This window comes from Macaca mulatta, chromosome X (assembly GCF_049350105.2).
Source record: "Macaca mulatta isolate MMU2019108-1 chromosome X, T2T-MMU8v2.0, whole genome shotgun sequence".
Taxonomy (NCBI): domain Eukaryota; kingdom Metazoa; phylum Chordata; class Mammalia; order Primates; family Cercopithecidae; genus Macaca; species Macaca mulatta.
Window position 1 is genome coordinate 179,853 of NC_133426.1, and position 13,806 is coordinate 193,658.

Below are 13,806 nucleotides of genomic sequence, written 5' to 3' on the forward strand. Positions count from 1 at the left end.
TGGGGACAGACGCGTGGCGGGGCGGGACGTCCCTCCTCCTCCGGCAGGAATGTCCGTGCCAGCCAATGGCAGCGGCCGGGGTGTGTTTTAGGGACAGTCCCCCTTAGACACCGGCGGGAGCGGCCAGGAGCTCTGAGACTCGCGCGGCTGGAAGGTGAGTGTGTCCACCCCGTGCTGCTGATGCCGGTTCCCCTGCGGGGGACGTGGGGGCGGGGGACAGCCCCGCTGCGGGCTGGGGATCGGGAACCCGCGTTTCCATCATTCAGGTTCCTTCTCCTCCTCCTCCCGGGAGCCTTAGCCGGGGGCACGGGCCGGGGGACGGTCGCCTGGGATCCGTGGCCTGTGACCCTCGCAGGCCCGGAATTGTCTGCTGGGCCAGAGCCGGTGTGGACACGGCCCGGGACGGTCAGGGAATGAGCCTGGGGGCCACGGCTTGCTGGACCGGTCGGACGTCCTCACTCGGCCGCCGGGGCCTGGATGGGGACAGGTCGGGGCAGCTGGGACTGTGGGGACGGTGGACTGGGGGGATTGCTGGGATCTGAGCACGCAGGTCCTTCCGTGGATTCACCCAGCAGCTATTCGCCCCGTGCGTGCGTTCCAGGTGCGGGTCACGGTCACTCACGCCTCTGGGACGTGAGCCTCCCCGAGGACTCAGCGGGCGGGAAGGTGTAGGTGTCTCACCTGGCTGGCGGGTCACCGGGCGGCTCGGCCCGTCCGTCATCTGTGCAGTCCCACGGCGACGGCGAAGGCCGCAGGGGGGAGAGGACCGGGGTGGACGGGACCCGGGTGGTGGGGATCGGGGTGGAGAGGACCCGGGTGGAGGGGACCGGGGTGGAGGGGACCCGGGTGGTGGGGATCGGGGTGGAGGGGACCCGGGTGGAGGGGACCGGGGTGGAGGGGACCGGGATGGAGGGGACCCGGGTGGAGGGGACCGGGGTGGAGGGGACCCGGGTGGAGGGGACCCGGGTGGAGGGGACCGGGGTGGAGGGGACCCGGGTGGAGGGGACCCGGGTGGAGGGGACCGGGATGGAGGGGACCCGGGTGGAGGGGACCCGGGTGGTGGGGATCGGGATGGAGGGGACCGGGATGGAGGGGACCGGGGTGGAGGGGACCGGGGTGGAGGGGACCGGGGGTGGAGGGGACCGGGGTGGAGGGGACCGGGGTGGAGGGGACCCGGGGTGGAGAGGACCACGGTGGGGGGGACCCGGGTGGAGGAGACCGGGGTGGAGGGGACCCGGGTGGAGGGGACCGGGGTGGAGGGGACCGGGATGGAGGGGACCCGGGTGGAGAGGACCAGGATGGAGGGGACCCAGGTGGAGGGGACCCGGGTGGAGAGGACCAGGGTGGAGAGAACATCCCCCAGGAAGGATCAGTGCTCTGCGGGGCGGCCTCAGACCCCACTCCCATGTGCCATCCGGATGAGATGGCAGACGTGGCTGGGACTGGGGGCCACCCGGGGCTCCTTCCTGTTCAACTTTGTCATGTGTGGGGAGGGGTCGGGGGACGTGGGGACAGGAGGGGACGCCCCTCAGTGGTCCGGGGACCTGGGGTGTCTGGGGAGGGGTCGGGGGACGTGGGGACAGGAGGGGACGCCCCTCAGTGGTCCGGGGACCTGGGGTGTCTGGGGAGGGGTCGGGGGACGTGGGGACAGGAGGGGACGCCCCTCAGTGGTCCGGGGACCTGGGGTGTCTGGGGAGGGGTCGGGGGACGTGGGGACAGGAGGGGACGCCCCTCAGTGGTCCGGGGACCTGGGATGTCTGGGGAGGGGTCGGGGGACGTGGGGACAGGAGGGGACGCCCCTCAGTGGTCCGGGGACCTGGGATGTCTGGGGAGGGGTCGGGGGACGTGGGGACAGGAGGGGACGCCCCTCAGTGGTCCGGTGACCTGGGGTGTCTGGGGAGGGGTCGGGGGACGTGGGGACAGGAGGGGACGCCCCTCAGTGGTCCGGTGACCTGGGGTGTCTGGGGAGGGGTCGGGGGACGTGGGGACAGGAGGGGACGCCCCTCAGTGGTCCGGTGACCTGGGGTGTCTGGGGAGGGGCCAGGGGACGTGGGGACAGGAGGGGACGCCCCTCAGTGGTCCGGGGACCTGGGGTGTCTGGGGAGGGGTCGGGGGACGTGGGGACAGGAGGGGACGCCCCTCAGTGGTCCGGGGACCTGGGGTGTGATGAAGGCATCTCTGACGGGAGGGGAGGGACTGTGACGGGAGGGGAGGAGGATGACCGGGAGGGGAGGAGGATGACCGCAGCCGGAGTTGGTGGAACCGTTCATGACACAGAGGATGTGACTGTTCACCTTTGGGTCTGGCCTATCTTGGGAGACACCAGCTTCCTCGAGTCTTCTGAACCAAAAAGTATGCGAGACAGGCCTCAGGACATTTCGAAAGTGTGTTTTGCTGGCTGGGTGCGGTGGCTCACACCCGTCATCCCAGCACTTTGGGAGGCCGAGGCGGGCGGATCACGAGGTCAGGAGTTCTAGACCAGCCTGGCTAACACGGTGAAACCCCGTCTCTACTAAAAATACAAAAATGAGCCGGTCGTGGTGGCAGGTGCCTGTCATCCCAGCTACTCAAGATGCTGAGACTGGAGAATCGCTTGAACCCGGGAGGCGGAGGTTGCAGTGAGCCGAGATCTCGCCACTGCACTCCAGCCTGGTGACAGAGCGAGACTCCGTCCTAAAAAAAAAAAAAACAAAAAAAGTGTTTTTTGCTGAGGTTGGGAACGAGCCTGTGACCCAGCCTGAGGAGGTCCTGACGCCCTGGGCCTCAGGTGGTCGAGGACAGCTTGGTTTTATGCCTTTTAAGGAGACGGCAGACCTGAATCAGAACGTGTAAGAGGAACCTGGGCTCTGTCAAGCGTGTCCGTGAGAACAGACCACCAAACAGGCTTCGTGGGAGCCATAAAAGCTGTTTATTCACTTGGGTGCCGGTGGGCTGAGTCCGAACAGAGAGTCAGCAAAGGGGGAGATGGGGAAGGGGTGGGTTGATAGGACTTGGGGAGGTCATGGAAAACGACAGCCAAAGGTTCGGATCTGAAGGGGCGGCCGGCCCCTCCGCACCTGTGGGGGTTTCTGTGTGTCAGGTGCTGAGAAAAGAAATAAGACACAGAGACAAAGTATAGAGAAAGGGGACCGGCGCTGAGGGACTCCAGGCAGGCACCGGTCCCTGAGTTGCCTCAGGATTTATTGATCATTATCTCTTTACCATCTCGGAGAGGGGAGAGGGGGAAGTGGCGGGACAATAGGGTAACTGTGGGGAGAGGGTCAGCAGGAAAACATGTGAACAAAGATCTCTGTGTCATCAATAAGTTTAAAGAAAGGTGCTGTGCCTTGGCCTTGCACGGATACAAGCATCTATACAAACATCTATACAAACATCTCGTATGCAAACATCTGGAATGCAAACATGAAACGGCAGCATTGCCACAAGCACACACAGCTCACCTCCAGCCCTAAGGTGGTTTTCTCCTATCTCAGTAAATAGAACGTACAGTCGGGTTTTACACCCAGACATTCCATTGCCCAGGGACCAGCAGGAGACCGAGGCCTTCCTGTGTCTCAACTGCCAAGAGGCCGACCTCTTTTATTAATCCTCCCCAGCACAGACCCTTTATGGGCGTCAGTCTCTCCCTTCCCACGAGGCCATATCTCAGACTGTCCCATGGGGAGAAACCTTGGACAATACCTGGCTTTCCCGGGCAGAGGTCCCTGCGGCCGGCCTTCCGCAGTGTTTGTGTCCCTGGGTACTCGAGATCAGAGAACGGTGATGACTTTTACCAAGCAGACTGCCTTCAAGCCCTTCTTTAACAAAGCACATCCTGCATAGCCCTAAATCCATTAAACCCTGAGTCAACACAGCACACATTCCTGCAAGCACAGGGAGCACACATTCCTGCAAGCACAGGGTTGGGGCTATAGGGTTACAGATGAACAGCATCTCAAGGCAGAAGAATTTCTGTGAGGACAGAACAAACTGGAGTCTCTCTTTTTTTTTTTTTTTTTTTTTTTTTTTGAGACGGAGTCTCGCTCTGTCGCCCAGGCTGGAGTGCAGTGGCGCGATCTCAGCTCACTGCAAGCTCCGCCTCCCGGGTTCACGCCATTCTCCTGCCTCAGCCTCCTGAGTAGCTGGGACTACAGGCGCCGCCACCTCGCCCGGCTAATTTTTTGTATTTTTAGTAGAGACGGGGTTTCACAGTGGTCTCGATCTCCTGACCTTGTGATCCGCCCACCTCAGCCTCCCAAAGTGCTGGGATGACAGGCTTGAGCCACCGCGCCCGGCCGATTTTAAAATTTTTCTGACTGGCAATTGGTTGAAAGAGCTCTTATTAGGCCGGGCGCCGTGGCTCAAGCCTGTCATCCCAGCACTTTGGGAGGCCGAGGCGGGCGGATCAGCTGAACTCGGGAGTTCGAGACCAGCCTGACCAACGCGGTGAGACCCACTCGCGACTAAAAATGTGAAAAATTAGCTGGGAATGGTGGCAGGGGCCTGTAATCCCACCGGTTCTGGAGGCTGAGGCAGGAGAATCACTTGAATCCAGGAGGCGGAGGCTGCAGTGAGCTGAGATCGTGCCACTGCACTCCAGCCTGGGCAACAGAGCAAGACCCTGTCGCTCCACATACACACACACACACACGCGCACACAGAGGAGTTATTTGTAGAAAGGAATATCTGCATTAAGATAAGAGAGTGTGGGCCAGGCGCGGTGGCTCACGCCTGTCATCCCAGCACTTTGGGAGGTCGAGATGGGTGGATCACGAGGTCAGGAGATCGAGACCATCCTGGCTAACACGGTGAAACCCCATCTCTACTAAAAAAATACAAAAAACTAGCCGGGCGAGGTGGCGGGCGCCTGTAGTCCCAGCTACTCGGGAGGCTGAGGCAGGAGAATGGCGTAAACCCCGGAGGCGGAGCTTGCAGTGAGCTGAGATCCGGCCACTGCACTCCAGCCTGGGCCACAGAGCCAGACTCCGTCTCAAAAAAAAAAAAAAAAAAAAAAAAAAAGAGGGTGTGGAGATGAAGGTTTTTTGTGTTTGGATGGGAGTCTGGCTCTATCCCCCTGTCTGGAGTGCAGTGGCACCATCTCGGCTCGCTGCAACCTCCGCCTCCCGGGTTCAAGGGATTCTTCTGCCTCAGCCTCCCGAGTGGCTGGGATGACAGGCACCTGCCACACTCCTGGTTAACTTTTGTGTTTTTAGTAGAGACGGGGTTTCACCATGTTGGCCAGGCTGGTCTCGAACTCCTGACCTCAGGTGATCCACCTGCCTCAGCCTCCCAAAGTGTTTGGGATGACAGGCCTGAGCCGCTGGGCCCCACCCAGACAGACCTGCATTTTAACCTCCCCTCCACCCTGCGGCCCTGGGACCCTGGGCATCCGGAGGTTCACAGCGGCCCTCCTGGGCTGCTCCAGGCAGATCACTGCACGGCTGCAGAGAAGGGGCCAGCACCCTCCTGGGGACCCAGAGCCACAGCACAGGTGTGGTTGCTACTCTTGAAGAAAGAGCCTGAGGCTGAGCTGATAAATAATGGGTTCCTCCTCCTGGGCCCTGCAGGCTCTGGGGACCCTCCCTCCCTCCCTCCCTCCCTCCCTCCCGCCCGCCCAGTCCTGGCAGCCGGGAAGGCCTGAGCTTATCAAGTTAGCTGGGTCTGGGAGGAAGGGATTTTGGGAAGATGTAAATAAAAACAAAACCTGCAGCCAGCTGGGAATCTCTGCCTGAGTGTGGACGAGAAGGCAGCACGGGCAGCCGCCAGGAGCTGCAGACCCAGAGGATCTCGTCCTTTCTTGCGGCCCAGGGAGAGACCAGGCCTTTCATTCTGGGCTCAAGATCAACAATTCGAATTCCGAAGTCCCCCTGCGCCTGGGGCCCAAGGTGGGTCTGCAGCTTGAGCTGAAGTTTGTCTCCTTTTCCCCAGGAGGCCTGGGCGTCTTCCCTTCCTCTGGGTCCCGTTTCTTTTATCTTTTCTTTTTTCTTTTTTCTTTTTTTTTTTTGAGATGGAGTCTCGCTCTGTCGCCCAGGCTGGAGTGTAGTGGCGCGATCTCGGCTCACTGCAAGCTCCGCCTCCCGGGTTCACGCCATTCTCCTGCCTCAGCCTCCCGAGTAGCTGGGACTACAGGCGCCCGCCACCTCGCCCGGCTAATTTTTTGTATTTTTAGTAGAGACGGGGTTTCACCGTGGTCTCGATCTCCTGACCTCGTGATCCGCCCGCCTCGGCCTCCCAAAGTGCTGGGATTACAGGCGTGAGCCACCGCGCCCGGCCTCTTTTTTCTTTTTTTTGAGGCAGAGTCTCACTCTGTCACCCAGGCTGGAGTGCAGGGTGTGATCTCGGCTCACCACAGCACCCGCCTCCCGGATGCAAACGATTCTGAAGCCTCAGTCTCCTGAGTAGCTGGGATTACAGGCGTTCGCCACCACGGCTGGCTACTTTTTGTACTATTAGTAGAGATGGGGTTTCCCCATGTTGGCCAGGCTGGTCTCAAACTCCTGACCTCGTGATCCGCCTGCTTCAGCCTCCCAAAGTGCTGGGATGACAGGTGTGAGCCACCGCGCCTGGCCCCTCCAGGTCTTATTTCTAAGAGGAGGCCCCTGGTCCACCAGGGAACATTGCAGAGACGTGAAACTCTCAACTGGCTGATTTAGCCCTGAAAAATCTTACATACATTGCCAGGCGTGGTGGCGGGCGCCTGTCATCCCAGCTACTCCGGAGGCTGAGGCAGGAAAATTGCTTGAACCTGGGAGGTGGAGGTTGCAGTGAGCCAAGATCGCGGCATTGCACTCCAGCCTGGGTAACAAGAGTGAAATTCTGTCTTTAAAAAAAAAAAAATCGTACATACAGCTGGGCGCAGTGGCTCACGCCTGTAATCCCAGCACTCTGGGAGGCTGATGCGGGCGGATCACCTGAGGTCAGGAGTTCAAGACCAGCCTGGCCAACATGGTGAAACCCTGTCTCTACTAAAAATAGAAAAATTAGCCAGGTGTGGTGGCGGGCGCCTGTAATCCCAGCTACTCAGAAGGCTAAGGCAGGAGAATTGCTTGAACTTGGGAGGCGGAGGTTGCAGTGAGCCTAGATCACGCCATTGCACTCCAGCCTGGGTAATAAGACTGAAACTCTGTATTTAAAAAGAAAAGAAAAAACCCGGCCGGGCGCGGTGGCTCAAGCCTGTAATCCCAGCACTTTGGGAGGCCGAGACGGGCGGATCACGAGGTCAGGAGATCGAGACCATCCTGGCTAACACGGTGAAACCCCGTCTCTACTAAAAAATACAAAAAACTAGCCGGGCGAAGTGGCGGGCGCCTGTAGTCCCAGCTACTTGGGAGGCTGAGGCAGGAGAATGGCGGGAACCCGGGAGGCGGAGCTTGCAGTGAGCTGAGATCCGGCCACTGCACTCCAGCCTGGGGGGCAGAGCATGACTCCGTCTCAAAAAAAAAAAAAAAAAAAAAAAAGAAAAAACCCAAAAAGTTATATACAGTTCAGAGGCAGAGAAAGAATTTACAAGCTTTCTAAAATGCCCTTATGAAAAGTCTCTTCCCTTATTTTCAGCATTATATATTTGTATTTTATATATTTATATGTATTTATATTTTATATATTTACATATCAATTTATGTATCACATATTTATAATATATATCATTTATATAGTATATATAAAATTTTATGTAATATATATTAAATTATATATTATATTAATACATAAAAAATATATAAATATATAATGAATATTATTATATTTATGTAATATATATTTGTATATATTTATATAATATATTTATATATTAATGTAATATATATTTATATAATATATATTTACATCATATATAATTAAATTATATAATATATAAATTATATGGTTTATATATAAATTATAATATAATAGATTTATATAGTATTATATAATATTGTATATATATTTATAATATATTTATATATTATAAACATATATTATATATTATATATTTATATATTATAAACATATATATTATATATTTATATATAATAAACATATATTATATGTTATATATTTATATATAATAAACATATATTATATATTATATATTTATATATAATAAACGTATATTATATGTTATATATTTATATATAATAAACATATATTATATATTATACATATATGTGTTTTTTGGGGGGGCCGAGTCTTGCTGTGTCGCCCAGGCTGCAGTGCAGTGGTGATAGGCTCTGGTGGTGCAGGAACACCAGGTTCTTCCTCTCCAGTGGAATTAAATAAGGCCACACAGACACACGTGCAGTGGTTTTAAGGAGCGGAGCGTTTAACAGGCAAGAAGGGAAGGGAGGGCCGGGCAGGTGGCTCAGGCCTGGGATCCCGGCATCGCGGAGGCGGCAGGGAGCCCAGATCGCGCCATTTCACTGCAGTCTGGGCAACCAGAGCGAAATTCCGTCTCAAAAAAAAAAAAAAAAAAAAAAAAAAGGCGACAAGGGGGAAAGGAAAAGGAAGTAGCTCCCCCGGAGGGAGACAGAGGGACCGGGGCCTCCAAAGCGGAGGGAGGAGGGAGGAGACCAGCCCGGGTAACGCGGCGCCTGGAGGAGGCGTGGCTGATTTGCATAGCGCTCAGCGGATTGGTCTGACCAGGCCTGTCATTCACGTAGCCCGCGAAAAACGTGGCCCGCCCAGCCCAGCCCCGTCATATGCAAATACAGGCGCCATGATGTTCTACGCGGCTGGCGGCGTGTGGGGGCGGCCGGGATGTCAGGAACGTGTGGGGGCGGCCGGGATGTCAGGAACGTGTGGGGGCGGCCGGGATGTCAGGAACGTGTGGGGGCGGCCGGGATGTCAGGAATGTGTGGGGGCGGCCGGGATGGCGGTGTGTGGGGGAGGCCGGGAGGGCGGGAACGTGTGGGGGCGGCCGGGATGGCGGGAACGTGTGGGGGCGGCCGGGAGGGCGGGAACGTGTGGGGGCGGCCGGGATGTCAGGAATGTGTGGGGGCGGCCGGGATGGCGGTGTGTGGGGGAGGCCGGGATGGCGGTGTGTGGGGGCGGCCGGGAGGGCGGGAACGTGTGGGGGCGGCCGGGATGGCGGGAACGTGTGGGGGCGGCCGGGAGGGCGGGAACGTGTGGGGGCGGCCGGGATGTCAGGAATGTGTGGGGGCGGCCGGGATGGCGGTGTGTGGGGGAGGCCGGGATGGCGGTGTGTGGGGGCGGCCGGGAGGGCGGGAACGTGTGGGGGCGGCCGGGATGGCGGGAACGTGTGGGGGCGGCCGGGAGGGCGGGAACGTGTGGGGGCGGCCGGGAGGGCGGAACGTGTGGGGGCGGCCGGGAGGGCGGGAACGTGTGGGGGCGGCCGGGATGTCAGGCACAGGTGGGGGCGGCCATGATGGCGGAACCTGTGGGGGCGGCCGGGAGGGCGGGAACGTGTGGGGGCGGCCATGATGGCGGAACGTGTGGGGGCGTCCGGGATGTCAGGCACAGGTGGGGGCGGCCATGATGGCGGAAACTGTGGGGGCGTCCGGGATGGCGGGAACGTGTGGGGGCGGCCGGGATGTCAGGAATGTGTGGGGGCGACGGCAAGACGGCAACGGTGGGAATCGAATCGGCCTGTTGACGGCGCCCAGCTTTAACGGCTCGCATTTGCCTATTAAGGGTTGCCCAGCGGGGTCTGAGAGCTGGGGCTTTCACGCTAGACAAGAAACGTTTTTTGGAGCTGCAAAAACACCTTCCAAGGACCCCTTTTCTTCTCTTTCCCTCCTTTTTAAATTTTTTTTGGAGATGGGGGAGTTTCACTCTTGTTGCCCAGGCTGGAGGGCAGTGACCCCATCTCTGCCCACTGCAACCTCCGCCTCCCGAGTTCAAGCGATTCTCCTGCTTCAGCCTCCCGAGTCGCTGGGATCACAGGCATGTGCCACCACGCACAACTAATTTTGTATTTTTAGTAGAGACGGGGTTTCACCGTGCTGGCCAGCTGGTCTTGAACTCGTGAACTCTCGTGATCCACCCACCTTGGCCTCCCAAAGTGCTGGGATCACAGGCATGAGCCACCACGCCCACCATGCCCAGCTATTTTTTTTAATGAGGTTTAGCTTCAGATCTCATATTTTTCTTTTTCCATTATTATTATTATTATTATTATTTTTTGAGACAGAGTCTCGCTCTGTCGCCCAGGCTGGAATGCAGTGGTGCGATCTCGGCTCACTGCAACCTCCGCGTCCCGGGTTCAAATGATTCTCCTGCCTCAGCCTCCTGAGTAGCTGGGATTACAGGCGCCCGCCACCATGCCTGGCTAATTTTTGTATTTTTAGTAGAGATGGGGTTTCACCATCTTATCCAGGCTGGTCTTGAACTCCTGACCTCGTGATCCACCCGCCTCGGCCTCCCAAAGTGCTGGGATGACAGGCGTGAGCCACCGCGCCCAGCCATTCCTTTTTTTAAAATGTCCTGGCCTGCCACACTTTTAGCAACTACCGGATGCACCTGGGGAGATCTTGGAGTTAGCAAGCCTGCCAAGCTGTTGCTAGAGGCTTTGTCCTTCTGAGGTTTCTCTTTTTCTGTTGTGCCTCCTCCTGGTGCCTATTATTATTATTGTTATTTATTTTTTTGAGACGGAGTCTTGCTCTGTCAGTAGGCTGGAGTGCAGTGGCGTGATCTCGGCTCACTGCCACCTCCACGTCCTGGGTTTAAGCGATTTTCCTGCCTCAGCCTCCTGAATAGCTGGGATTACAGGCGTGTGCAACCACGCCTGGCTAATTTTTGTATTTTTACTAGAGACGGGGGTTTCACCATGTCGGTGAGGCTGGTCTCGAACTCGTGACCTCGTGATCCGCCCGCCTCGGCCTCCCAAAGTGCTGCCCGGCCACGAAGAGGATTTCTGTTCCCACTAGGGGACGCTGTTGCCTTAGAAATACCATGCACTGGCCGGGCGCGGTGGCTCATGCCTGTCATCCCAGCACTTTGGGAGGCTGAGGTGGGTGGATCACCTGAGGTCGGGAGTTCGAGACCAGCCTGACGAACATGGAGAAACCCCGTCTCTACTAAAAATACAAAAATTAGCCGGGCGTGGTGGCAGGTGCCTGTCATCCCAGCTACTCGAGAGTCTGAGGCAGAAGAATCGCTTGAACCCGGGAGGCGGAGGTTGCGGTGAGCTGAGATCGCGCCACTGCACTCCAGCCTGGGCAAAAAGAGCGAAACAACGTCTCAAAAAAAAAGGAAATACCATGCACCTGCTAGAGAATTAGTACCAAGTAACTTTACTTAGGGGGAAAGGAGAGAACCGTATTCCTGGAAGCCTGAGCTGTATCCCTGGTCGACAGCATTTCCTGGTGTGGCCCAACAGGATTCCTTCCCTAGGCTGTAAAAATTCCCGTGCATTCGACAGAGAGACCGCGGATAGAGAAGGAAGGGAAGAAGGAAAGCTTTGCGGTAGGATAGCTGGATGACAACCCTGAGATTAAAGGACAGATCTGAGGGTGACATTCGTCCCATCCTCACCGCTCTCGTGAATGAATTCCCGGCCAATGCACCAAACTGCTATGGCTCCGGTGACTGGAGGGACACCCGGGTCCTTGGTCTCGCGCCAGTTTAGATGACATGGCGTGGACACACGTGGAGTGGTTTTAAGGAACGGAGAATTTATTAGGCAACAAAGAAGGAAGGGAGAAGGCCGGGCACGGTGGCTCACGCCTGTCATCCCAGCACTTTGGGAGGCCGAGGCAGGTGGATCACGAGGTGCCTCAGCCTCCCGAGTAGCTGGGACTACAGGTCCCCGCCAGTACGCCTGGCTAATTTTTGTATCTTTAGTAGAGAGGGGGTTTCACCATGTTGGCCAGGCTGGTCTTGAACTCCTGAGCTCGCGATCCGCCCGCCTCGGCCTCCCAAAGTGCTGGGATGACAGGCGTGAGCCACCGCTCCCGGCCCCTCTCTCCCCTTTCTCAGGAAGTCTGATCTCCACCCCACACTCTCCACCACCCCAGCCCCTCCCAGGGGAAGCCATGACCCCTGTGTAAGCAGCACAACTTTAACCATAAAAAATCTCTCTCCTCTTCTTCTTCCTCAGGTTGCCCAGGGTTCACCTCCGATGGGCGGGCAGGTGAGCACTTCCAGCAGCTTCTCCAACCTGCGCTGCAGAAATGCGAACGAGGACTGGATGTCGGCACTGTGTCCCCAGCTCTGGGATGTGCCTCTACACCACCTCTCCATCCCAGGTGAGGGTGGGGTGGGGTGGGGCGGGGGCTGTTACCTCTGCGTTCCCCAGTGGAGATGCTGGCTGTAGGAGCAATCCTGGGTGTGGGGAAATCCTGCAAATCACACTGACGTGCATACACATATGTACATAGGCATGGACATGCGCAGACAGGGACACACAGAGGCATGCACACATGTACACACGTATGCACAGGCATCTATGCACACATGCACACGTGCACATATGCACACACACACACATATGCACACATACACACATTCACACATATGCACACACATATGCACACATACACACAGACACACACACACGTGCATACTGTGTTGGTCTGTTCTCACCCTGCGAAGAAAGACATGTCTGAGACTGGGTAATTTATAAAAGAAAGAGGTTTAATGGACTCACCATTCTACCTGGCTGGGGAGGCCTCACAGTCACGGCAGAAGGTGGATGAGGAGCAAAGTCACGGGTTACCTGGTGGCAGACGAGAGCGTATGCCGGGGAGCTCCCCTTTCTGAAACCATCAGATCTCAAGAGACTTCCTGTCATCGGAACAGCATGGGAAAGACCCACCCCAAGATTCAGTGACGTCCCACCAGGTCCCTCCCATGACACCTGGGAATTGTGGGAGCTACAGTTCAAGATGAGATTTGGGTGTGGACACCGCCAAACCATATCACATACACAGATGCACATAGACACATAGGCACACGTGCATGCACACACACGCATGCACACATGTGCACACACACGGAAACATACACATGCATGCACACACAAATACATATGCACTCAGGCACGTACACTCACATTCATGCACATGCATGCACACACAAATACACACATGCACTCAGGCACGCACGCACACACACATTCATGCACATGCATGCACACACACATGCAGATACCCACACATGCACATGGAAACACAGATGCATGCGCACACATACACATAAATGCACACACATGCATACACCTATAAACACATACATGCACACACGTATGCACACATGCACGTACCCACACATATGCACATGGAAGCACACATACACACACATGGAGGCCCATGCAGGCACATGTATACATGCACATAAGCACACACATGTACACACACATGTATACATGGACAGAGGCTCACACATACTCATGCACACATGTCTACATGGATGTAGGCTCACACACATATGCATGCAGATGTGCAGATGTGTCACACATACTTATGCATATTCATGAACACACACATGCACAGATGCACCTACACATGCAGACACGTGTATATCCATATGTAACGTTGCACATATGCACACACAGTTATCCATACACATACATGCATATGCGTCCACAAACATGTACATACATGCACATAGACACATATGCATACACGTATGTATAGACGCTTGCCCCTATGCACACGCACAGGTATATGTGCATGTACACATATACCTACACATGGACACATGTAGATAAGGCACATACACATGCACAATGTATACACATTTGTACTTATGCACACATATATGCACATGCACATATACAGACGTGTGTACACATGAGGCTATGTGTATATGTGTACATGTGTGCATATGAGTACATATACATGTATATCTTTGTGTATGTATATACAGCTATGTGTATATGTGTATATGTAC

At 55.9% G+C, this 13,806-nt stretch overlaps 1 protein-coding gene across 13 annotated transcripts in view; it reads left to right on the forward strand.

The window, feature by feature from the left end:
* The window catches only part of LOC114674777 (PI-PLC X domain-containing protein 1), a 36,690-nt gene continuing 22,884 nt past the window's right edge, over window positions 1–13,806 (forward strand). For 10 of the 13 annotated variants that reach the window (XM_077987990.1, XM_077987996.1, XM_077987993.1 and 7 more), the window contains exons 1-2: window positions 1–154; window positions 12,014–12,161. In XM_077987990.1, the coding sequence (XP_077844116.1) occupies window positions 12,035–12,161 (127 nt within the window). In that variant the 5' untranslated portion in view covers window positions 1–154; window positions 12,014–12,034. Of the gene's footprint in view, window positions 155–9,189; window positions 9,326–9,358; window positions 9,436–10,355; window positions 11,427–12,013; window positions 12,162–13,806 lie in introns of those variants that run through there. The other 3 variants (XM_077987994.1, XM_077987998.1, XM_077987999.1) reach the window with 3 other exon arrangements.